Source organism: Sorex araneus, chromosome 2, assembly GCF_027595985.1.
Source record: "Sorex araneus isolate mSorAra2 chromosome 2, mSorAra2.pri, whole genome shotgun sequence".
Taxonomy (NCBI): Eukaryota; Metazoa; Chordata; class Mammalia; order Eulipotyphla; family Soricidae; genus Sorex; species Sorex araneus.
Window position 1 is genome coordinate 58,403,756 of NC_073303.1, and position 27,347 is coordinate 58,431,102.

Below are 27,347 nucleotides of genomic sequence, written 5' to 3' on the forward strand. Positions count from 1 at the left end.
ACTGAATTTTATCTTCACTTTCACTTATTCTGCAAGATTGAGCCTGTTATGCTTTTCATGAAGGCTTAAATTTTGTCCTTTATGCTTTTTCATATACATCTTTTGATTTTTTTTCTTTTTAATGTTTGGGCCACTCCTGGTGGTACTCAGGATACTTTTGGCTCTCTGCTCTGGGAACATTCAGGGGACCAAACTTGGTGCCAGGGATCAAGCTCACTCTATCACTCAAGCCTCCGTCTTTTTATTATCTTTTTCTAGCTTCAGTCTCTTTGGTAAGAACTCCTTCCAGTCCTATAATTCGTTTCTTATTTGATTATTGTTTCATTTTATGTTAGTGTACTGTTGATCTCTCTCCCGCTCCCTCCCTCCGCCCCCTCTCTGAAGGAGACTTGGCAGTTGCAGTGACCCCTGGGGTACTCAGTGCTGGGAGTCAGACTGGGGTCAGCAGTATGCAAGGCAGTTTGCCTTACTTCCTGTACTATCTCTCCAACCCCAGCTTTTATTTTCTTTATAATTGTTATTTAAAATTCATTGACTCAGATTTCATGTCGCTCTCTGAGTTATTTTCTCATTGTGTCATAATAACCTTCCTCACTTTGCATTGGCTTTGCTTTTCCGGTGCGCACCATGGGACTCGAGGCTTGGACTCTACTTTGTTTCTTACGACATTTGGGTATAAGGTGGATGTGGGCTGGTCTGTCTGCGGGTTCTTTAGTCTCTCCGTGGATGGATAATGAGAAATCCTCCTTTGCTCTTTCCTTGTGCCAACCCTTTTCTCTCTCTGAGCTCAGTAGGCATTCTGTGGTTGTCACTTCCGCTGGAGTGCTCTAGTGGTAGACCAAACTGGATTTCTGATACAGGTGTGAGGGGGTCTCAGTCTTGGAAAAGCTTCCAGGTATGCTTCTGCAGGGCCTGAGCTCTTGGGTGTGTTTCTGCTGCTAAGGTGCTGGCGTGGGTGCTTCTGAGTCCCAGGTGAGGAAGGAGTGGAGGAGGCTTTGCCTGTATCAGGTCTGGTGCAGTCCCCGGGACCCTTGTCTGTCTGTAACCCTTACCTTGGCAGTCTGCCCTCCTCTGTGAAGTAGTCTTCCAGTGCCCTAGAAACTTCTGTGCTCTAAAAACCCAGGCCATGCTCCCTGCTGGCCAGACTCAGAACAATACGGCCACGGCGAGGCCCCTGCTAGGCTGGGGAGTGAGAGAATTTGAGCATTTCAAAATATTGCTGATGCCCAAGGGAAAGAGATAAAGTTGTTTAGCCTCAGCATTTTCTTTGGGAAACTTTAAAAGCATATGGGGAGGTATTGGGCTGGAGCGATAGCAGAGCAGGTAGGGAGGGCATTTGCCTTGCATGAGGCCGACCCACGTTTGATTCCTCTGTCCCTCTCGGAGAGCCTGGCAAGCTACTGGGAATATCCCACCCACATGGCAGAGCCTGGCAAGCTACCCACGGTGTATTCAGTGTGCCAAAAACAGTAACAAGTCTCACAATGGAGACGTTACTGGTGCCCGCTCGAGCAAATCGATGAGCAACAGGATGACAGTGACAGTGACAGGGGAGTTATTGGCTAAAGAAGACTGGATCCAGGTACTCACTGCCTGCACCTGTGGCCAACATTCGAGTCACGGGCAGCACCCAGGCGCGGACGGCAAACATGTCCTCCTGTCTCTGGGCCGGGAGCCCCCACAGCCTGCCCCGCGGTGCTGTGCCCGGTTCTCAGCGGCCCAGTCTACATCGATAAGGCGAGGCTGCAGCACCGGCTTCCCTGCCGCCCTCCTGAGCATCAGAGGGCCTTGGCCGCTTATTTTCCAAAACAAGGGTGTTTGGTTGGTCAGACATTCGCTCTTATAAACTGCCATGAGCACAGGTAGTATTTGGTTGATTTCTGTTAATTTTGGAAGGGAGTTCCCTCCTTCCCCGCCCCCCCCCCCAAAAAAAAGACCTATTTCTCCAAGATCTGTGGACTTGGATAATTTTTTTTTTAATTATGGATCTTTTATTCTAGAAAATTAGCCATCACTTGAATGCTTTAGGTATACCAATTCCATGAATAAATTTGAGTTTTTAGAATGTTGCTCTGAAAATTATGAATTCACCTTAAAAACATAGACATATATCTTCTATATTTACTGCTTTATAGATGTCGCATGATATTATGTTTTCATAATTGGCTTTTTGATCCAGTTGTAATCAAGTATCTTTCCTGCCTTTATACCAGTTCATGTTTAAGTAAGGATATTTCTTTCTTTTTATTTTCTTTCTTTCCTTTTTTTGGGGCCACACCTAGCTGTGCTTGGGTCTTACTCCTCGCTTTGTGCTCAGGGTTGAACTGGTGGGCTTGGGGCCATTTGGGCTGCTGGGGACCGAATCCAGGTCAGCCAGGTCCAAAGCAAGCACCCTAGTTTCACTCCAGTCCAGGGTCTTTATTTTAAGCCTTAAGAACCAAGATAAATTCTTCCCCTGTGGTCATGGGTTGAATTTTTTAATAACCTGTGTTTTGATCTATATTTAAATGTCACAGTCTGCATTGGATGCTTTTTCTGGAAGCAGAGACATATGCGAAGACTTCACGTTTCTTATTTCTTTACTTGTTCTTTCTGGATTTCATAAAAAAAAGATCTAAATGAGCAGTAAAAAACTCATTTGGAATGTGATTACATTTATTAAAAAAAAATCTGCCTTTGTTTGTTTTTAAAGGTCATGTATTATGCTTAAAAGATGTGTGTGGCAGGATTGCCGCGCAGATCTTAAGTTTGGAAAGAAGTCTAAAAACAAAAACATTATCTTTAATCTTAAAGTTGTAAATAATGTAAAGTCTTAATTAAAATGTTTTTGAATAATTTTAATATGCAATTTAAGTATTGAAAAATTAGCATTTTCTTCCTTAAATATGGATCACGTTTCAAGCATGTTAAAACTTCTGTGATGATTTAATTTGAAATTATTCCTACAGCAAAATTCATAAATAATAAATATTAACTTATTAATCCATATTTTAGAGTTTAGCTGATCTCAGAGCAAGTTAGTTCCTCAGGGAATGCGGCGTTCTTTATAAAAGAAGGTGATGAGATGTAATCTCCAAGGAATTAAATTGTGAAAACAATCTTGATATTGTACATACTAATATAAATCTGTTATTCCCTTTCCACATCTATCACAACACATTTTAAATTGTGGCTGATCTCGTATGCAAATAGCTGTCTTATTAGAAATTGCGACTGTACTTGCTTCTGTCTCTCTGGGTTTCTTGGGAGTTTGCTAGCTAACCATGAAAGCAGTTGAAATGAATGATGATCACGGCAAGGCTTTGAAGAACAAAGAAAAGTCAGAACGTTTTAGAGGTTCTAGACATGAGACTCTGACAGTTTGCACCTACCACATTAATGGGTCACTGTACATCATTCAAAATGACCTCAGTGTGTTTATTAAGAAAGTGAAATATTTACCACCATCTCACGCTTGTTGAAGTTAATAAACATTAATAAAATTGAGTCATTTGTGTATGTATGTGTATTATAGGCTTTTTTTCTTCTTTCCTGTCTCAACTTTTGGTAAAATGTTATTTTCCTCACAGAGTAAACTAATTTCAAAGGTAATAAATTTTATACTTTTAAATTTTAATTAAGGATTAGGATTATTACTCACTAAAATAATTGGCGGAAAGTTTTTAAACTATACTCTTTAATGCATCTCCCATGTTGAATCTCTTTTTCAGTTCCTGAATTTCTGAATATATACCTGTATACGTATGTGTAATGCATGTCCGTATAAACCGTCTCATTTTATATAGGGATGTCCTACCACTTGGGCTATCGCTCCTACTATACCAAATATGATATATATATATATATATATATATATATAAATTTAGATTTAGCATTTTTGGTATAGTAGGAGCGATAGCACAGGGGGTAGGACATTTGCCTTGCACCCAGCCTACTGGGTTTGATCCCTCCATCCCTCTCAAACAGCCTGACAAGCTACCGAGAGTATCCCGCCCACATGGCAGAGCCTGGCAGGCTACCCATGGCATATTCAATATGCCAAAAACAGTAACAACAAGTCTCACAATAGAGATGTTATTGGTACCCGCTCAAGCAAATCGATGAGATGAACAACAGGACAACAGTGCTATTAGTTAAATTAAATTATATTATTTTACTTTGTTTGCTTTTGGTTTGGGGGCTACACCCAGTAGGATTCAGAGCTTATTCCTGGCTGGTACTCAGGGATCACTCTTGGTAGTTCCATATGTAGTGCTCAGATTTGAATGGGGTTGACTGTGGACAAGACAAGTGTCTTAATCCCTATACTATTTCTGACATCCCTAAGTTATACTTTAGAAAAAGTAAATCCAGTTTACTTTGTGGAAAAGATAGTCTCAATGAAGTCTTACTTTAAATTTGCTATAGGTAGCAAATTATTTAAATACAAGTCTCCAAAGTACTGTCTTTGTTTGTATGATGGTTTTGATGAGCAAGAAGGAATTTGTGGAAGTGTTGTGAATGGACATTTTGGTAACATGCATTAATAATTTAATTTATAAGAATTAGGCCTATCCTTGAAGGCATAGGACAAAACTAAGTTGTGAAGGAAATGACATTTATCCATTTAGACTGAGTTCTCTTCTGAAATGAAGTGATGCCTTTCCTCGACCTGCACAATCAAGATTAAAATCTCTTAAATCTTCAATTAGTAAATGTAAAGCATTATGCAAATTGACAGCTATGCAGATTATGCTGTTGTAATAGCAATTATTCTGAACTGTAGCAGGTAAGATTTAGGATTAGGTAATATTTTGATTTCTCTCTGATATTTCAAGGATGTTAGACCGACCAGGTAAAGACTTGAACTTTTTGACATTTGCCTTTCTGTATTTTTAAATAATAAAGTATTGTATTTGGCAATTATTTTATTCCTGGTGCCAAGAATAGAATTGGGGTCCACCACCTGCAAGGCAAGTACCTTAACCGCTCTATCTCTTGAGCCCCTTAGCATAGTCCTGTTGTGTGATCAAATATATGGAGAGGAAATACAATTTTATCTGAAAACATTTTAAAGGAATTGACATTTTAGAACTTTAGGGCATTCTTAAGGAAAATTTTAGACTAGCCATACACTCTGTAGCCTGTCCTGCTGTTGTGGTTGGGGGGTCATGCCCCAAAGTGCTCAGGACTTCCTCCTGGGGGTACCTGGGAACCGTGGGGTGGGTGCCGGGGATGAACCCCAGGTCAGTCACGTGCAAGGCATACTCCTTACCTGCTCTGTGACCTCTCCAGGCCCCTAAACTCTGTCATCTTTATTGTATTCATTCTCCTGCCACTCTGGAGTCATTTCTATTTTAGCCAGCTGAATGAACACATAAACAGGTTTTTTTTATGGATTAATGTAGAAGTTATAATAATTTCCTTACTCAGATTCCATGAGTGGGTGTTGAGTCACGTGCCCTTACCTTGTATACTAATAAATGAGAAAGTAGCCAAGTTTGACAGGGGGTGGGTGTGATGGGAAAGGGTAGGGAAATATGAATTTTAGTGCACAGCAAAGATTGTTTTTTCCTGATTTGCCTTTTTTTTTTTCTTTCTGGGTCACACAAGGCATTGCACAGGGGATATTCCTGTCTCATGCATTCAGGAATCACTCCTGGCAGTGCTCGGGAGGACCATATGGGATGCTGGCAATCGAACCCGGGTCGGCTGTGTGCAAGGCAAATGCCTTACTTGTGCTATAAACATTCGCACCCCTTTCCACTCTGCTCCCCTAAATGGGAGAGTCTAAAACATTTCTCTGTGAGGATCCGGCATCTAACAACTTCACTTCTGCATGCACCCCTCAAGGGGAAGTCTGTGAAGTGACCTCTTCTTCCCCACTTTCCCCAAACTGCTGATGAATAAGGCGGGGCCGGGGCCCAGAGGTAGTACAGGGGTTAAGGGGCTCACCTTCCAGGTCCCCTGAGCACTGCCAGGAGTGATCCTGGAGTGCGGAGCCGGCAGTCAGGCCAGAGCAAGGCCAGGTGTGGCCCCCAAACAAAACGAAACAAAAAATAAACAAATGCTGGTGAGGTAGAGCATCCGTGGTTGCTGTCTGCAGTGAACGTCCCCCCTCAGATGGGGAGCGTCCGGATAGCAGCCCCCCTGGTAGGCAGGGGAAACTCCCGCACAGGCCCGTCCTACTGACAGTGGTGACTATTTTTTGCTCAGGTACTTACTGTGGTCTTGGAAAGAAGTCCCCTTGTCCATTGCTCTCCACGGCTCTTTCTGGCGAGTCCTTCCTGGCCACGCCTGCAGTGGGCATCTTACATCTACAGCCTTTCTTTGCTGGCGCCTCTCTGCTGGTTTCACTCGAGAGGCATAAGGATTGGGTTTTCTTCCCAGACATTTTTAGACCAAGTGTCTGGTTTTCTTGTTAATCCATTTTCCTCCAATTTTAGTAATCTTACCATTTCTAGCTAGATCCCCGTGCCAGTAAGCTCAGTGCACTTTCTTAGACATAGTTTCAAAAATTTTTTTCTTTCTCTCTTTCCCTCTTTGTTTCTTTCTTCTCTTTCTCTTCCTCCTTTTCTCCCTCTAATTCTCTCCCTCTCTCCCTCTCTTTCTTTCTTTCTTTCTTTCTTTCTTTCTCTTTCTTTCTTTCTTTCTTTCTTTCTTTCTTTCTTTCTTTCTTTCTTTCTTTCTTTCTTTCTCTCTCTCTCTTTCTTCCTTCCTTCCTTCCTTCCTTCCTTCCTTCCTTCCTTCTTTCTTTCTTTCTTTCTTTCTTTCTTTCTTTCTTTCTTTCTTTCTTTCTTTCTTTCTTTCTTTCTTTCTTTCTTTCTTTCTTTCTCTCTTTCTTTCTCTCTTTCTTTCTCTCTTTCTTTCTTTCTTTCTTTCTCTTTCTTCTCTCTTTCCATCCTTCTTTCTTTTCTCCCTCCCTTCCTTCCTTCCTTCCTTCCTTCCTTCCTTCCTTCCTTCCTTCCTTCCTTCCTTCCTTCCTTCCTTCCTTCCTTCCTTCCTTCTTTCCTTCCTTCCTCTTTCTCTCTTTGTTTTTTGTTCTCCCTCTCCCTCCCCCCTTCCTTGCCTCTCTCCCCCCATCCCTCCATCCCTCCTCCCTCCTTCCCTTCCTTCCTGTACCTCTCTCTCTACCTAATAGTGACTGTTCCCATTTATCAGAAATCACTGGCTACCTACAGTTGGGACAGAATATCCACAGTTGCTACAATGCAAATTGGACTGGAGGTCATCATGTCAAGTTATAAATAAGAAGGAGAACAAATATAGAATGGTCTCGGTTATCTATGGGACAGAGAGAGTCAAAACAAAGGAGAAAACAGCATTGAAAAATGACAGACTGGGCCTTGGGTTCCATTACTTATTCATGAACTCTGGGGGAGTGGGTAGGGTAGTGGTGTGGGGCTGAAGGTCAGGTCAGAGGTGACATAAAGGCCATGGGGGATGGTGGCTCTGTGCAGTGACTTTGCACCTCAGTGTTGTGAAGCTGCTTCCATAACCATGTTAACTAAACTAATGAAAACTTGAAAAAAGAAAAACAAAAGGACCTTCCTTAGCCCTCTTGGTTTCTTTAATCCTCTAGAGCTTTGGATGGGCTTTGTACTGCATAGCCTTTTTAGCTTCTGTTCACTCTTTCCCTTTGCTGTGTTTTTGTTTCGTTTTGTTCCATTTTTGAACTCTTGGAAGCAAGCATTTCCAGTCGTGCTAGCCCCCAAGGTATGGGCTCCGTTCCCTTCTATTTTTGCTTGTGAAGTAGCCAACTCTTCGTTGAGTTATCTTTATCTTGTCACTTTTCACTTTTCACTAACGCATCTTTATCTTGTCACTTTTCACTTGAAGCCATGAAAAAGGACAATGTCCAGGCACCACTCTGGTTACCATAAATAGATCCACCATTATTCAGAGGCCCAGTCACAGTAAAATGTGTTTCTTCACTGGAATACTCTGGCTGTAACCAATGTAGAGTCCATCCCTCTTTCGAAGGCTTACCCACTAGCGACCCTTTGTTTTGTCTGGGATTCCTTTGAACCGTAGTTTATAGGAAAGGCAAAGGAAGTTCAGGATTCTCCTTGGAAATATTTCTTGCTCAGGTCTAAAGGTGACACATGTCATTTCCATTAATATGATATTGGCAAGATCTCAACTCATGTTGAACTAAGGCTAGGAAATAGAGTCCAACTCTGTGTCAGGAAGAAGCATATGGTAGTTATAGTTTATGCCAGAGTACTTCCTATCAATGGAAATAATAGGTATTGCCATTGATTTGTAAGATATGTGATTAAAATAATATGCATATAGTGAGATACAAATAAGTTGATATATGCATATAATGTATGCAGGATATTAGTAAATGGTATACATGTATAATATAGTATATAGGAGACTATTAGTAAATCATGTATTGTATGCCTGAGATGTACTCTGCATATAATGCATGCATGAAAGTATCAGGAAATGTTAGAGGAAAGACAAATTAGGGCCCAAATTCATTTAATTTTTTTATGTCATGCTTTTTTAAAACAAAATTTGAACTACTTGATTGTTGCATGACCATTTGTTCAGTCGGAGGCACTGAGAAATTATTATATTTCATGGGCCACTGGACTCCCTCAGCTCCTGTGTCAAAAGGCAGAGCATCCTAAGGTCTCCTTTTGTTGATCATGGTACCTGGAAAGGGCGCAATACAGTGTCCTCATCAGAAGAAGTTACAGAAAGAACATTGAGGCAGCAAAAAACATGTACTGTTTACTTGTATCTGTAGGCCAGTTGATTTTGGCCTGGAAAAAGATACAAAACCAAAACTGAAACCTTTTTTGGGCTACACCTATTTGGATTTGCATCCCAAAGACTAGTCTAGGCTAGAGCCTGAAATCTACATCCCATAGGCTGTTGCACTGTTGCACTGTTATCCAGTTCATCGAGTTGCTCGAGCAGGCACCAGTAACATCTCCATTCCTCCCTGTCACGTGCTAGTGTAGCCCAATGGTATCTACTAGCTCTAGGAATATGAAGAGCCTCAAATCATTTGTTCAGGGTTTCAATCTTTAGCTTTTCTTTTTTCTGTAGCATTGTGGGTAATTAAAAATAACATACTGCCTAGGGGCCAGAGAGGTAGTCCAGTGGGTAGTCCACTTACCTTGCATGCAGTCGATCCAGGTTCGATCCCTGTTACCCTGTATGTTCTCGAGCTCCTCGAGAGTGATCCCTGAGCACAGGGCTAGGAGTCAGGCTGAACACTTTTAGGTGCATCTCAACCAAAGAGCCTCCTCTCGCCAAAACAAAGCACACTCCCCAGAGCATGATTACAGCCCATTTAAATAAGTAGAACAATTTTTTATTTTTTAAGTGTTTTTAATAGCACATTTTAAAAACTGTCTGTAATGGTTGGTATTTTCTCACTCACAGATAATGCTTTCCTAACAGCGTGGTTGGATCAAGTCTTGATAGTACTTGATAAGCTGAATGTTACCAAGAACAAATGATTGGGAAATTTAATTACTTATAATTGTATCCTTGATATTTTATTTGAGGGAATTTTGCATTCTTTATTGATATCTAATGGGAATAATTCAAAGACATTTTTACCCATTGATTTAAAAAATCTGAATTTTATGGGATAAATTATTCCTGAAGTTTGCAGATTGCCCTTTTGATTTTGAAAGACTTCACAGTAATTATTTTCTTTCTTTTCAGCAGGCATTTTGGAGATCAAAGATGGGTAGAAAAGATGCCTCTACTGTAAAGCTTCCTGTCGATCAGTACAGAAAGCAAATTGGTAAGCAATGGATTCCCTTTGACATATTGCTGTGAATTAAGATTAAGAAAAAGCAGTTACGTGTAAAATTGAGAAAATAACTTTTTCTAGCATGTATGCTTTACAAACTTTGAATAATAATCATTTTCAAGAGGAAAGAGATAAGTGTGTCCTCATGTACCAGTTAAGAAATGCATTTTATGGGCTTGAGATTTTTTTCCAAAGTTCTTATGATTTTTATTAGTATTTAAAAATATATAATGTTATTCTTCTTTAGCGTGGATGTTTTTATTTTGTAAGTATTTTTTATTATGAGCCTTTGTTTTTGTTTCTGCCCTTTTTTAAAATTTTATTTTTATAAAGTTGTTCACAGTAATTTATTACATTCAATATTCCAACACCAATCCCATCACCATTACACCTTCCTCCTGCCACTATTTCGAATTTTTCCAAGCACCACCCAAGCCTGCCCCAATAGCAGCCCCTAAATAATTTATTTTGTATTGCTTGTTATGAATAATTCTCTAAAAATGATCAGAAAGGTTTCCTTCGAAGACAGTGTGTGAAGATTGTTGTATCTCACCCGGAGCCACTGAACCCTTGTATAAGAGATTACTAACGTGTTGTTACAGGTTGATCCTTGTGTGCTAATTTTTTTTTAATCGAGGTTGGTTGCCTCCTACATTATATCCTATCCAGTGTTACATCTGTGGTCTAGAATTTGAGATACTGTGCAGCTGCATGCTCCAGGAATTCTAAAGTTTTATACGACTACAGTCCTCCGCTCTACCAGCTGAGCTATCGAAGGGAGCGTGAATTCTAAAGTTTTAAATAAGGTGATATGGGGCTGGAGCGATAGCACAGCGGGTAGGGCGTTTGCCTTGCATGCAGCCGACCCGGATTCGATTCCCAGCATCCCTTATGTCCCCCGAGCACTGCCAGGAGTGATTCCTGAGTGCATGAGCCAGGAGTGATCCCTGTGCATTGCCGGGTGTGACCCAAAAAGCAAAAATAAATAAATAAATAAATAAATAAATAAATATAAATAAATAAATAAATAAATAAATAAATAAATAAATAAATAAATAAGGTAATATTGCTGGAGTTACATTTTTAACTGGAAGATGTCTTTGGGGTTCAGAAGCATCTCAGCAGCGTGTTGCTCTCTTCTGAGATGTATGTGTGAGTCTCTGGGACTTGGCTGTTAGTGAGCTTGGATGGCACCAGAGGCAGTTCAGGGGTGTGACTGCCAGGCCCCCAGACAGGGGGGTGAGGTCGTCACCCGTCCCCGACCCCGCGAGAGTCTGCAGATTCGGGTCACAAGTCCCGCATAGCCGGGATTTTCAGCAGATTCATTCTCATGGATGAGACTCGTCTGAGCCTGTGGAGATTGAGTTCTGGAGGGTCCGGCTGTGTCTGGCCGGGTGGGGGACTCACCCGCCCCCTCCAGGCTGCCCAGGGTATGAGGTGCCGCCTGGCGTGGGGGTCTGGAGGCACCTCAGCAGCTTGTGGACCTCTACTGGGGTTTACTTGTGAGTCTCCACTATGGGCCTTTGTTGAATAAAGTCTTTTCATTTGAGACTTTTACGTTGCACCTCCTGTGTTTTGTTTGGGGACCGTGCCTGGTGGCACGTTGACAACTGCTCCCCGGCTCTGTGCAGCCAGCCGGTCACTCCAGCGCCATAGCACAGTGGGGGAAGCACACACACAACACACTTGGCTTGCATGTCTCTGGCCCCGGTCTGGTGCCGGAACCCTGCGAGGAATGACGGCACGGTGGCTCCCATCGGCGCAGAGCCAGGAGTAAGCCCAGGGCACAGGCAGGCAGGCAGGTGTAGCCCCGAGGCCAAGACAAGGAAATCCATGGAGTAGAACAAAATGTTTATTGACAATCATTTGAAAACTCCAGAGTTCTTTTTATTTATTTATTTATTTTTTATTCTTCTAAGTAGATGAGGCTGGAGCGATCGCACAGCGGGTAGGGCGTTTGCCTTGTACGCAGCCAACCCAGGTTCGATTCCCAGCATCCCTTATGTCCCCTGAGCACTGCCAGGAGTGATTCCTGAGTGCAGAGCCAGGAGTCAACCCTGAGCATTTCCAGGTGTGACCCCAAAAAGAAAAAAAAAAGAGCATATTTTTCTAAGTGGCACTAAGAGGGTCCCCGAGGCCACTGTGATGCTGGAGGTCCAAAGCGGTGGCCGAGTGCCGAGGGCGAGGTTTCTTGGCGTCACAGTGCCTGGGACCGCCAGGGCCACATCTGCAGTGCTCAGGGTTGTCCGGGCTGCGCCCCTTGGTGTGGATTCAGGAAAGCGGCAGCTGAGTTGGCCCCTGGGGCCCTGTGGCTTGGCCGCTTGGCCCCGGCTCTCCCTCCCCGCCTGCTAGCACATCCACGCTCCTTATTCAAGCTCTGTCTTAGTAGACTTGTGGAACAGGTCAAGGTCCATTCACGGGGATAGAAAGATAACAGCAAGAATGTCTGTTTCAGATGATGCTGCAGGTGCAGGCTTCTCTGTATTTGTTCTTTGCAAGGAGACAAGGCGGACGGAATAAAAACTACCCACATTCTGAGTCTCGAAGCAGTGGGAAAGAATGAATGTTCTAAAACCACGCTTCAAATAAAGCATAGCAAATCAGGAATTAGAAGCCAAAGGATAATTTTCCCTTCCCTTCCCCCAGCACATTGCTTTCTCATTCCTTTTTTATTCTTGCTCCTTCAGAAATAAAAATAGAAACAACAACAACAACAAAACTCACCTCTGCTAACTGAGCGATCGACAGAAAAGTTACAATAGAATTTAGATAAAAAGCAGAAATAATTGGTACAAATATATCCCTATTTTGCAATGTAATATTTACAGTAGACTCAAGAAAACTACTTGTACAGTATAAAAGACATGTAAACAAAGATCAAGATATTAAAATGCATATAAGTAGTTAAAAACTTACAGACAGGGAGGTCCATTGTCGCTGTAAACAAACTCAGCACTCTGGACTCCTCAAATTAAAGTGCACGCATACCTGAGGGGACAGGTCACAGAGGGAGACTGAAGTAGGAAACCAGAAGCAAAATTACCATTACAACACAAATTGGAATCAAAGAGCCGAAGGATAGCTCATTCCATGTCTGAGTGAAGGACTCTAGCTGGGTTAGTTTCCTAAGGAAGGGTTGATGTCCTTGGGTTTGGTGCTTAGCAGGGGCTCCCAGCCGTTCCTGAGACACCCAGATGTGTCTTCTGTCATGCTTGGTTGCCCCTCTCTCATTTCCTGGACATTTGGTACCCAAACCCTGCACTGCTGTGCCATGCTGCTCCGCCAGGATTGCTTGGAGCCACCGGGGTTCCTCAGCGGCGCTCAGGAGCCTGCAGGAGATCCCCCAACAGTCCCCGTCCATGGGGGGCAGTTCAGGGCACTTGCCTTGCATGCAGCAGCTTCCTTTTAGTTAAGCCCCAGCATCCCATATAGTCCCCAAGCACCACCAGGAGTAATTTCTGAGGGCAGAGCCAGGCGTAAGCCCCGAGCATCATAGGTATGGGCCCCAAACAAGCAAACACATTGTAAGTATATTCTCCCTTGTAAGCACATGCCAATCAAAGTGCATTTCCTTTTCTCCAAGAAAGGTCCTAGGCTCTCCTCTCTGCTTCCACCAATATATACAAATAAAATTATTTAAGTGTCATCTCGGCAGAGCCTGGCAAGCTAGCTGTGGTATATTCGATATGCCAAAAATAGTAACAAGTCTCACAATGGAGACATTACTGGTGCCCGCTCGAGCAAATCGATGGGCAACGGGATGATAGTGATACAGTGACAGTGATTTAGTTTAGTCTAAATAGGTTAGTCTCTATCCACCAATATATACCATTAGTATTCTTATTTCTATCACAATCATTTTTCTACAAGATAAAAGCAAAGTTTTTCTGGATCAAATTTGAATTTTATCTTTCCATTATGGAGCATAGAGATATTAAAATACAAAGTTTAAAGAATTACAAGAATTAGTTGAGATATAATGAATTTAAGGAGTTTTTAATCAGAGTTGGAATATACCAGGAGCCTAGGTTCATATTAGCGATATGTCTTTCGTAATTTGCACTGTTTTGTTTAAATGGGGTGTTGCCCAGGTTTGATTCAAAATGAGGCCAGAGAAATTGTATAGCAGGCAGGGCACTTGCCTTGAATGCAGCTGGCCCAGATTCTATTCCCAGCACCTCATATGTTCCCCTGAGTCTCACAAAGAGTGATCCTTCATGCTCAGCCAGGAGCAAGCCTGGAGCACCTCTGGGAGTGGCCCAAAAGCAAACCAAGAGAGAGAGAGAGAGAGAGAGAGAGAGAGAGAGAGAGAGAGAGAGAGAGAGAGAGAGAGAGAGAGAGAGAGAGAGAGAGAGAGAGAGAGAGAGAAGGAGGATGGTATAAAACATGTACAATAATATTAAGGAGATAATTCAGTATTGGTTTTAGAAAAGAGGAATTCAAGTAACAAATAATGGTTATCATTGTTTCTTTAAACCCCTATATTCTTTCGATTTATTCCTTTTGCAAATTTATTGCCACCTTTTTTTCCCCTGTTATTACTTTTTTGCCACAAGACCTACAGCTTCTCTCCTAAACCCTCTCACTTATCAGTAGATAAGTTTTTTCTTGACCAAGACCAGTTCAGGTAGTGATCTGTGAAAAGACTGAAGGAAATCTATTGAGTCATTCTTTTTTTTCCGCAGTGCATTGTTTGAGTGCTTTATAAAATACCAATACTAATCCCGTTACATTATTTCATTGTATAACTTACCTTTGTTGTGGAAACACATTACTTACTTAACTACCTAATTGTGCAAAAGTTCTATACAAGTAGAAAGCAGTTTTTAAAACTTGTTTTTTAAAAATTTGCCTCAGTCACTCTTGGTCCCATCTTCTTATTTGAATCTTAAGATTCGATTTTAGCTTCATGCTTGCTATGAAAGCCAATTAGTAGTCAGAGTGGAATTCCACTGACTTTTGAGATTACCTGGATAGGCGTTCTTACCAGTTTTGTCTCTTGAAATGATCGTATGATGTGGTTTGATACTCAGTTAAGTTCTCTTATTTTCATAAATGTATTTTTTAATTTTAATTTTAAATAATTTTAATTATTTTAGTTAAATGGAAGTGATGCATAGTATATCTTTGTTATTTTGAAGAGTCTTAGAAAATTATTTTATGATTCATTTTTGCTGGCATTGGAGGGATAGTGCAGCGGTAAGGAGCTTGCCTGGCAAGCATCCCATATGGTCCCTGAGCCTATCAGAAGTGATTCCTGAGGGCAGAGCCAGAAATAACTTCTCGATGTGCCCCTCCACTCCCCACCCCGAAACAAAAAAAAAAGCAAACCTTTAACATTTTAAAAACTAATGATTTTTGTTGCTTCATAATTTGGCTATTAATAATTTAATTATCAACCTTACTATACTGTAGTATTTCTGATAAGTCTTCCATTGTATATCATTTCATTTGAATCTATTTTCTTTGCTATTTTCATTTTTTAAAAAAATATTTGTTTTAAACCCTGTCCATCTCAAATTTAATGCAAAATTTCAAAAAATTAGTAAGATAAACAAGAGATCATGATACATGCCTCATTCTAAGAAATGTGGTCTATCTTAAGTTTTAAAAGACTTTGATCTTGAAGTTTTCTATTTTTAGTAGTGATTCTCCCTCTTCTCTTTGGTCTCCTAGAATCCTTACTATAATAGAGTATTCACATTACATCAGTATTTCTTGGAATCACTTTATTTCTTTATGTTTTTATCCTACCTTAGTTCTTTTTACTTCTCAGATGTATTTTCCTTTGATTAGTGTTCTCTCTCCATCTCGCTCTCCTTTGTCTTTCTTACACACACAAGCACACGCATGCATGTGCACACGTACACACTCATCATGGTGACTATCTTGCAACTGTGGATACATAATTTCAATGAACAATTGTGGTTACATATAAAGATTTATATGTTTATAAAATAACTCCAGCAGAATCTCGCATGGCAAAGCCTGGCAAGCTACCTGTGGTGCATTCATATGCCAAAAACAGTAATAATAATGGGCCTCATTCCCCTGACCCTGAATGCGACAGGGACAAATGGAGACGTTACTGGTGCTCGCTTAAGCAAATCAATGAGCAATGGGATGACAGTGATACAGTGATAAAATAACCACGGCAGGCTGTTTTCACTCAGGGCGCCCCCGAGGTGGGCAGGTGAGAGCCCGCCCCGCCCCAAGGGACCCAGCCCCGGCAGCTGACCTCCACTACCCAACCGCTGCCAAGCTGCAGGCCACTTTCCACATGCTCCGGCCGAGCTTCACATATGAGTGAACATATTCCTAAACCGCACAGCCACTTTTGCGGCTGCGCGACTCATCATAAGACACTCCCTACTCATTTTCCATAATTGCCACACCATATTTGATTGGAGGCAAGAGGGCGCTGATGCCACCTGAACCCCTTGCGCTCTCCGGAACCCAGCTCACCATCTCGCCTTGGACAACGTGCAGCTCAGCACGCCAGGCATGGAACTCTACGCCTGATCCCTCCTGGAACTCTACGCGATTGCTGATGGACTTCGCCGGCTGTTTTCCAAGATTCGGACAGAATGGTGTCGGCAGGGCATTGGAGAAACTGCCGCGGTGGCAACTGCCATGTCACCGCCTGCCCCTAAGTTGCAGCACCATTGGACATAGTCATAGAGCTGTGGCAGCAGTGTGCGCAGTGGCTCATCACTGTGGGGTGCTGTCAGCCAACCACCATGTGACTCGGGACTTGGTGCAGGTGTTCGACATAGCACAGACCCTCTGCCATAAGGTCCTGCTCTGCCAGCTGCTCAACAACTTCCAGGCGCACTTCTTCAACCTTATGGAGATCAACCTGATGCCGCAGATGTCCCAGGTGCTGCCCAGAGACGCAGCAGGTGTGTGTTTGTCAGTGTGAAGATCGTTACAACATGCCAGTCGACCAAAAGCTTACATTCGGTAGACTGGGAATACCTGTAAAAGCGATTAGAAGCCGCCCCAAAAGCCTTCGTTCCTCTTGGAGAGTCCGGCAAGCTGCCGAGAGTTTCCTGCCCACACAGCAGAGCCTGGCAAGCTGCTCATGGCTATAATCGATATGGCAAAAACAGTAACAACGATGGTCCTCATTTCCCTGATCCTGAAAGAGCCCCCAGCACGCCATCAGGCTACACTAGCATGCGACTGGGACGGATGGAAATGTTACTGGGGCCTGCTCGAGCAAATCAGTGAACAACAGGATGACACATGACAGTGACATAAAATAACTCTGCTGTTCATTCAATTCTTTCATGTTTTTCTCTTTATAACAATAGTATTAATTCTTGCAGACTCTTCCTTCTTCTAGTACCAACTTTCCCTTTTTTTGGTGCTGGAATCCTATTTCATGCTATTTATTCCTATGTTTCAATTCCTTCATACTTCATATTACTGTGTGATTGTGTGTATGTGTTCAACTTACATATAGGTTATAGTTTTTTCTGTTTTCTTCTCTTTTGAGAGTCCCAGAAGACAGAATTGTGAAATACTCTCCCAGAGCCGTGTTCTGTTTTCTTACTGACAGTAGTGATTGTATGGATTTTGAGCCATCCTTCTGGGTTTATTTCTTTGTAAAAGATTCCTGTAGATTAATTTGTACCTCACATTATGTTTCGTATCTAACAGGCTTAAGATTCACATTTCTCAGTGTCTTTCTTCCATACCCAGACCTTAAGAGGAAACTGAAATGTTCCTTGAAGTTTCTCAAACAAGATGCAGATTACTTTTCTCTTCTCTTCCTATGGGTCAGTGGAGGACTTACCCGTTATTCACATAGCCCAGTATCAGCTCTTTTCTTACAGTGGTACCATGCGTCTCTAGGTCTTACGAGTCAGTAGCAATCCTCTTGGCATCTAGAACCAGGTCTTAATGTCCTTTGACGTCCTGCCTTCTCCCTCGACAGGCCAGGGTACCCAGAGAGCTGCTGAAACTAGCTGCCTTGCTCTGAGTTCTTGCTCTGTGTTCCAGATAAACATTTTTATTCCCTTTTATAATCATAGATATATATATGTGTGTATCTGGTGTATTATACATGTGTACATATGCATTATAATTAATACAAATTTATAGAATGTTTCATTCCCACGATTTTTATGTGCTTATATCAAAGTTTTCACCTCAGCTTAGTCTACCTAATTCTCTGAAGTGGAAGCCCTATGAAAATTTTAATTCTCTGATTTCACGTACCAATTAAAAACCATCAATCTGTTTTGATGTATATATGTGTAGCTACTGGGATTTAAACTTTCTCATGGGTAGAAGCACTATATAATTTTTATTTTTTATTCCTTCATGTTTCTCACAAAAGGCACTAATATGTTAACTGTCATTTCGTTGCTCATTGGTTTGCTTGAGCAGGCACCAGTAACGTCTCCATTGTGAGACTTGTTGTTACTGTTTTGGGCATATCGAATACACCACGGGTAGCTTGTCAGGCTCTGCCATGCGGGTGGGATACTCTGGATAGCTTGCTGGGCTCTCTGAGAGGGACAGAAGAATCAAACCTGGGTCGGCCATTAATAAAGAAATCTTCCTAATTCTCTGGTAATTAAAATCCGATATACTCTTTGTTAACTTACTCTATTTATATTTATAAGTGTTCTCTTGAAAAAATAAAAGTGTCTAACTTACTTGAATGTCTACTTAATGCTGTGAATTTCATTTACTTACTTTCTGTCTTCTGTATGATAAATTTTAGTGTTTTCCTTTTAATTTGTATGTCTCCCCAGTACATTGCAAAAGGACCCTTTAAAATGTATTTTTGCTAAATGCAAGCTAAAAATTAATATTTTTATGATATCTTATTTTGATGTTCTTGTATATTGTTGCTTTATAGCATTTGTAATAATAAAAATTTAGATTATATTATAAATAACTTGTTGGCTTACTTTTGTTGTAATTATATTTCTATAAAAATCATAAAACTTATTTTCTATTATGAATAACTTGTTGGTTTATTTGTAGTAATTATATTACTACAAAAGTAGTATTAGAAATATAAAATTTCTGTTATTAAAGATTTAGTTTCTATTATGAACCACGGGTTATTTTTGTAGCAACTCAAAATTACAATACTTGTTTATGAGTATGTAATGTATTATTGCATGATGGTACAACCTTTGTAATATATGACTGAATTCAAGCTATTCTTTCCCAGTATTAGAAAATTGTCAGAGGTTTGTGTTACCGCTATAGCATGATAAAATTTTGCATGATTTAAAAATTTTGAAGTATTAATTTTTCAACTTCTAAGACCAGGTATTCCTGAATAATTTTAGGAATGCAATAAAAATATTGAAAAACCCTTTTCCGCGCACAAGTTGCTTTTAGACAAGCTGCTTTTTGCTCTTTGTTAAGGAAATATATGGCATGATTTTATACTATATGAGTGGCTAATTATAAAGGTGTACCATCTTAGAGGAGTCCACTAGATTTCGTTCTTGGTTTTGTTTTGGGGCCACCCCCAGAGGTGCTCAGGGCTTACTCATGGCTGTGTGCGCTGGGATAACTTTTGGCAGTGCTCGGAGACATTATGGGTTGCTGGGGATTGAACCCAGGTAAGCCACATGCAAGGCAAGTGCCTTACCCACTACACCAACTCTCTGGCCTCTAGATTTTTATTCATGATCATTCTGACCTTGTAATACTTTTCTTTTGATCAACTTGATTAATATATTTTTGGGGGTGCAGTGGCGGTCATACTGTTGTTGAGTAGGAGCTACTCCTAGCTTGGTGCTCGTGGCCTAGTCTTGGTGATGCTCCAAGGACCAGACGATGCTGGGGATCAAAACAAGACTTCCCAAACATGTGCTCAACCCTTTGAACCATATCACTGGCCCTTATTAATATTTTAATTATGAGTTGCCTTTGATCATGCCGTTTGTGAATTTATTCATCTTACAGCTACGAAAATGCTGTTTACTGGTGTAGCTACTAGAGTTTGCTACAGGATTCAATTAGACTATTAACTCATTTTTGTAATGAGTTTTCTACAATTATCTATGCTTTGTAATATCCGGGGAAGGCTGTCCTCTTCGACCGAGCACGCTGCTTCAGGATGGGTGCACATGGAGCGGTGAGGGAGGAAGGGGACACCGCCTAGTTTGTAATATAATAACTAAAATTTATGTTTGTATGACAGTCGGAAAATAACCTTACCTGCATGCCACATTATATTGTTCTGTATCACTGTATCACTGTCATCGCATTGTTCGATTTACTCAAGCGAGCACTAGTGATGTCTCTATTCCTCCCAGCCCTGAGATTTTAGCAGCCTTTCCTTACTAGTCTTTCCCAACGATTGGAAATGTTTACACACCCCTCCCCCACTGCTTTAAATATGCCTCCAAAAGTACCTAGATTTTATATATATGTGTGTGTGTATATATATATATATGTACAAGCCTGTTCGGATTGGGACTGGGCCTCTACCACCCAGATCCCCCATTTTCCAGTAGCTAGGTCACACCCAGAAACTGCCCCTTCCCATGTGCTCTGTAATCCCATCAATAGCCAACATCCACCAGAGTCTATAAAACCAAGCACCCAGAAATGATCTTATAGCCTAGTTCTCCCTCTCGGAGAACCTGGCAAGCTACCAGGAAAGTGAGAGTTTTCCTGCCCGTATGGGAGAGCCTGGAAAACTTCCTGTGGCGTATCATATGCCAAAACCAGTAACAATGCTGGGTCTCATTCCCCTGACCCTGAAAGAGCCTCCAATGCGACACCTTTGGGAAGCACGCTAGGACGAATGGAGACGTTACTGTGACCACTCAAGGAAATGGACGATCAACTGGATGACGACGATGATGATGATGATGATGATGATGATGATGATGATGATTATGATAGGTGAAGCATTTGCTTCTTGTATGCTTGACCTGGTTTCAATCCCCAGCACCACATGGGTCAAGCACTGCCAGGGATGATGAACCAAGTTTTTGGTCCTGGATTATATTGTTCTATTATATGTAATTTTGATAACGTGAGCAAAGTAAGATTCCAAATAGTGTTTTGCTTAAGAGGAAGGGAGGAGGGATTTGAAGTTGTTGATGAGAAATTATTCTAAAATTGTTGAAGGAAATATCAGTCTCTTCTGTTGATTAGCAAATTTTATTATTTGTATTTTTGGCATGTTGTAAATAACTCATCTTCCAATAATTCATTTGTGTAATTAAATTTAGATTGCAAATTTTTCTTTTCAAATATTTTGACTCTTATCTCTTTGCTTTTCTATTGTATCTTAATTGGTGTGGTCTATATAAATGGACAATAAATTATATATCTTTGTTACAGAGATCAGACAGTGAATAGAACTTGGTATTCATCCCAGACAGAATTATGATTGAATGTATTTGCAAGATTAAAGCACTGAATTTACTTTTTTTCTAATTAAAGGCAATTAAAGATTTCCAGACACAAATAAAAGACAATGAATTGAGGAATAAGTGTAGGAGCAAGTCCATTTGCAGGTGAAAAGATGTGTCTTTGAAGCAGAACCAGCTGTATTTTCATTGAAAGAATAACAGTTTAGGAAGCTTTTCTGCATGTGCTTGCTTGATAGCATAATGTACTCATAAGCAGCTTATGCAGTATTCAGAAAATAACAGTGCATTAATTTTTAAAGCAGCAAAAGCAGAGGAGGAGCAGTGCTGCCACATGATGATAATGAGTGTGGCTAGTGTGAGGGCGACTGCTGAGAGAGGGAGAGCAGCAAGATTCTGAAAAATGAACATTTATAAAACAATAACCAGATATTCACATGATAATGAGCTTAGGCAGTAATATCAACAAAGGGCAAAGATGCAGTCTTGTTTCCGGATAAAGCCAAAGGAATGAAAAGCAAAAAGCCAAAAGCTGTTAAGTAATCTATTCGTTCATTAAAGAAATCCTCAGTAAAACCATGGCATCATTAAAATTGACTATTGTTTTCTATAAGAAATAATTTAACATAAATCTAGGTCATATGTTAATTAAATAGAACAGATTGCCCTCACCTTTCCTAAATTACTCTGTCAGTTCTTAAGTTAATGTAACATGAGAAATGGGTAAATGATCATTTTAGGTATCAAAGTATCGTAATATTTATTAAGTATGTGATTTTGTCTACTTTGGGTTACTTTTAGAAATGGTGTCCATGCTAAAGATTCCGTATGTTTTAATTTTTCTGAGTAGTAAGGAACTTTAACAGAGATACCTTTTACAGGTTAAAAACTCTGACAAAATGGATTTTTAAAATATTGTTTACTTTTTAAAAATTTTTAAAGTATTGCTTAAAAAGCAGAAACAACAGATTTGGAATGTATGTATAAACAAACATTAGGAATGTGTAGTATATTTGTTATCAAGATACAGGTATGGATAAAATTTTTTTAGTGTTGTTTACTTCTAGGTATGATTTTGCTTTTAGTTGATACTGTTTTTTTTTAGGACCAAAGGCTGTAATTGTTGATGTTATGAGTTTTCAAGTATCTATTTTCAATCATGTTATTAGTTATAGCTTCACTTTTTCTAACTGAAACTTGATTTGTAATCATTTTGACCACAAATGTGATTAAAATGGTCCTAAGGAAAAGTGTGTATCTAAATAAGAATGTGAGAGCAGTAAAAAGCCGTAATTCAGACTGAGACAGGGCAAGAGAAAGTCCTATGTGAATTACAACACCAGAACTCACATTAATCCCAGAGAAATTGATATTCTTTCCATTTCTTCTGGAATCACTGTTCAATCATTATATACTTTATTAACTTTTCCCCTCACATTTTCATATTTTCAAACCTAAATTTCTGTCATTTGTAATGAAAATAATTTTGGCCATGATATAAGATTCCTGCCATCCTTTGTAACTATCCAGATATCTCTTATCAATTCTGGAATTGTTATCTTCTAAATCTAGGATCCAGAATGCTACTAGTTTTCTTCTTTTTCTTTTGTGATCGATTCTAAAGAAAGGGAAAAATATTTTTAAATTAATTCTTTAATTGAACCACTGTGAAGTATTTACAAAGCTGTTCATGATTGGGTTTCAGCCATACAATATTCTAACACCTGACCCGGCTTCGATTCCTCTGCCCCTCTCGGAAGGCCCGGCAAGCTACCGAGAGTATCCCACCTGCACGACAGAGCCTGGCAAGCTACCCCTGGCGTATTCGATATGCCAAAAACAGTAACAACAAGTCTCACAATGGAGACGTTACTGGTGCCCGCTTGAGCAAATTGTTGAGCAATGGAATGCCAGTGACAGTACCTTCATAGTGGATGTTTCCCACCTTCAGTGTCCCTAGTTTCCCTCTCGTCCATCCACCCCAGCCTGCCCTGAGCATGACGGCAATTGGGTTCTGGAGGTTTTCCGGCCTCCGGAGCTCTGTTGGGGTGAGTGGGGGACTCACGCGCCCCCCCTCCAGTTGCCCCGTAAAGGACAGCCTGGCGCGGGGTCCAGGGGCATCTCTGTGGCATGTTGTCTCTTTCTTTTCTTTTTTTTTTTTACTTTGAAACACCATGGTTTACAAAGTTGTCTAGACTGCAGTTGTTTCAGGGGTGCGATGTTCCAACCCCAGTCCCACACCGGTGTGCCCTTCCCTCCACCACTGTCCCCAGTTTCTAGCCACCGTTCAAGCTCGGGGGCACAAAATAATTCATTTTATATTGCTTACCAGAACCAAATGGCAAATGGAATTATCCCCCCAAATAGTGTAAAGGGCTTTTATATTCTGCTACAGTAAGAAAATTCTGTAAGTTTAAGTTATGTATGTAGTACTCAGTTTGTTTCTAAGACCTACTACCCCCTCTAGAAAACCCATGGCGGTCTGAAACTAATCCGTGGCCACTGAAACATCTCTGGGAATGGCTTTCTCTTTGGTTTCCCGTTTCAGAAAGAAGGGGAGATACTGGTGCATCAGTCCTGACTTTCACAATAGCCATCGCCTCCCATGGCAGGGAACCAAGCTAAAGATCGCGTCTGATTCCCAAATCCACTGTTTAAACCCATAGGCTCAGAAATTGACAAGGAAGCAGTGCCAGTCCTAGATTACCAGGACCCGCATCAGGAAATTGAATATTTTTATCACTTCTTAAAATTGCTTTTTGACTTCAGAGTCTTTCATGACTTTTTGGCAGTTGGGTAGTATTTTTATGAGTCTTTACGTTTTGCAACTGTAAGTATTTGGAATTGCATCTAGTAGGTATATTCGTGTTTTCTAAGTTTAATCAACTGTTGGGTTAAGTGACATTAGGGAGATTTTTTCTGACCCGAATCAATCTCTAAAATAATATAATATAGCTCCATCCGTTACTTTCTGCCTTTTACCAACATATTTTTCCTTTTAAGCACTTTTCATCAACTGGAAAATTAAACAAGTTTTATATATTATTTACTTTTTTTGCAGCTCTCAAAATAACAAGACTACTATTCATACTACTGTTTGCTCAGGATTTTGAATACTTAAAAAAATAGTGCTTAATAGTTTTAACTAATGAAATTTTTGAAGAAAATACTGTTTAAGATTCTTTCTCCCTCAAAGAAATGATTTTCATTGTATAGGGACAAAGTTAACTATAAAAAAATCAAAATCATTGATATATTCTAATTTTAAATTATTATGCTAGCAACACTCTGAGCCAATCATAAAGAATTATGGATTATGTAATTTAGACCTCATTTACAGATGGTAACAGAAAGCTGCATGTATAATAGTTCATATGTAATATATTTTTTATATTTTTATAAATACATATATGTGTATATTTACTTGTAATATAGAACTATTACCGTATTTGGGAAAGTTTTTTTCTTTTTCTTTCTCAAGAGTTATCTTATATTTTGCATGTTTTTTTTCTTTTTCTTTCTCAAGAGTTATCTTAAATTTTGCATGTAGAGGGGACAGGATATGAAAGATAATTCACACTGACAGAAACACACTTATTAAGATTTCAACTTTATTTGAAGGAACTTTAACTCTCAATGTCATGGTTTTCAGAGAAATTTTCCATTTGAATTGCAATCCGAGTCATGTACATCTATTTTTATTTTAAGAATAATGGATAATATAATCTGCATATGAGGGCTGGAGAGATAGTACAGCACAAAGGCACTTGTCTTGCACATAGCTGATCCAAGCTTCATCCCTGATGTCCTATATGTTCCTCCAAGCCCAGCCAGAAGTGACCCATGAGCACAGAACCAGAATAATCCCTGAGCACCACCAGGAATGGCCGCAAACAAAACTGAACAGTATTCTTATTATATTATTAAAGCTATTTCTCAAATAATTTTCTATTGAAATATTAATTTTAAAATGATTTTAAGCATATGAAGTGGAATTTTATTATTGTAAATACCTGTCACTATAAATTCTAGCAGCTAGTTTTATTTTTTGTTTTATTGTGTTTTTGGTCACACTTGGTGGTGCTGAGGGCTAACTCCTGGCTATACTCAGAGGAACATAGCTACTGGGGCTTTAGTCTGGGTCTGCCGCGTGCGAGACAAACCTGCGGTAGTATCTCTCTTTCCCTATATGTAGTTATTTTACAGGAAATCAAAGAGCATGTTCTGACTACAGAAGTACTTAAAATTAGGGATGAAGAATATATGTCATCATTAATCAACTTGATCATTGCAATTATTTCTGTACTTTATTTTTATTTCACAGAATTAAAATTCTATCAATTAAAAATAATTCATTGAGTTTTTTTTAATACAGAAGTAGCAATTCAGAATAATTTGTTATTAAACTGATCACAATACTGAGGAGAAGAGTAGTAGACAGGAACTAGATCACAAATATTAGTAACTAAAGACAACTTTAAGTGTTTGTCATGAATATGAAATGGGAATGTCAAATTATATAATCCTTATTACTGTGCATACATCATTTTTTAATATTACAGCCTACTAAATAAGAATATGAACATGCATCAGAGATAGTGTCTCTCCTGGCTTTTGTTTGTTTTTAAAGCAAAACATATCTCTGCTATAATAGTTTGCTTACTTGTGTAATTGTTTGAATACTTAAAGAGCTGAATTTCTGCAAGCTCATTATTGCCATTGTATGGGAATTGAAATGGCTTGTGTATATTAATTTTTAATAATTTAGAATTATATTTTAACGTAAAATTGAATAAAATATTGATTTGTATTGACTGAAAGTTAAGTGTATCTTGGCGCTTATAGGAAATCATTAGAGTTTTATATATGTGTGTGTGTCAGAATCATGATATATACTCTAAATGAAGAACAAAATTTTGTTATGAAGTAATAAAAGAAAAATGAAATAGTAACAAAATCAAGGGGAACAAAGAGATTGCAGTAATAAATTGGCAAGCCTAATTAAAATAGATTAAGATTTCATTAAGTGTGAGTGATCTAATCATACCAAGGAACTGGCAGAGGACTTTGATATATCACTTACTCTGTATTGTATCTACAGATAAGAAATGCACTCATATACAGGAATACTAGGTATAAAAGGACAGAGAACAGGCAATTCTTGAGTTGAAAGGATTTCTGGAAATTAGTTTCTTCATAAAAGCAATAGGAGCAATGACAAAGAATGTCAGAATCAACTTTTTCCGAAATATAGAAATTAACAAAATTATTCAATGGCCTGTGTTTATTCAAACAAAATAACTGAATCTAAATAGGAACATAAGACTTGCACTTTAAATTACATTAATTCCATCTCCTCTTCTGATACTTGTAGCTGTAGTAATTGTGGGAGAAAAAAAAAAACAGCAACATTAAGCCATTGGAGGAAAATAGAAAGGGTTCTGAGACCCTAAATTTTACCTCTGAGAATTCCCTCTGCTTACCCTGTCTGGCAACTTTCTCGAGCATCCCTCTCTCAGAATTTGTCTTTATTTGGAGCCAGCGAGATAAAGCAGTAGGGTATTTCCTTTGCATGTGACTGACCCAGGTTTGGTTTTCAGCACTCCCTGTGGTCCGCCAGGCCTGCCAGGAGTCTCCCTGAGCACAGATTCAGGGTTAAGCCCTGAGCACTGCTGACGTGGCCCCCAAGCAAAACAAAACAAAAATTTGTTTTGATTCGATCTGACTCTTCACTCCCTTCCTATGAAGAGCTCATTTCCCAGTGATATTTTTTCAGAAACAATCAGTGGCACATGGCAGCATTATGCTAGTTGAGTCTAACGCAATGCTGTTGTAAAATCCGGAGTCAGGACCGTGAGATGTCCATAATGTCTTTTCAAAGCTCTGACAGGTTCCTGGGGGTACAGCAGGTCATGCTATGAACTGTGTCTCAGGCTGGAGATACAGTACAGCAGGTAAGACACTTGCTTTGCACAGGGCTGACCCAGGATGGATCCCTGGCACCCCACATGATTCACCAAATCCCACCAGGAGTAAGCCCTGAGTACTGCATAGTGTGACCCCCTTAACAAAACAGAACCAAAAAGTATGAATTGTATCATGTACATTAAAGAATTCTTACTGAGCTTGAGGAAGCCAGCTGGAAGTGAAGACTATAATAGAAGTATAATCTCCTGTCATAGCAGGAATGTATATCAACGCACACACACGCACGCACACAC

At 39.9% G+C, this 27,347-nt stretch overlaps 1 protein-coding gene across 4 annotated transcripts in view; it reads left to right on the forward strand.

The window, feature by feature from the left end:
- Positions 1-27,347, forward strand: part of TRIQK (triple QxxK/R motif containing) — a 91,994-nt gene that overhangs the window by 42,446 nt on the left and 22,201 nt on the right. For 2 of the 4 annotated variants that reach the window (XM_055127284.1, XM_055127286.1), the window contains one exon: positions 9,673-9,754. In XM_055127284.1, coding sequence (XP_054983259.1) covers positions 9,694-9,754 — 61 coding nt within the window. In that variant the 5' untranslated portion in view covers positions 9,673-9,693. The remainder of the gene's footprint in view (positions 1-9,672; positions 9,755-27,347) is intronic. The other 2 variants (XM_055127285.1, XM_004602540.2) reach the window with 1 other exon arrangement.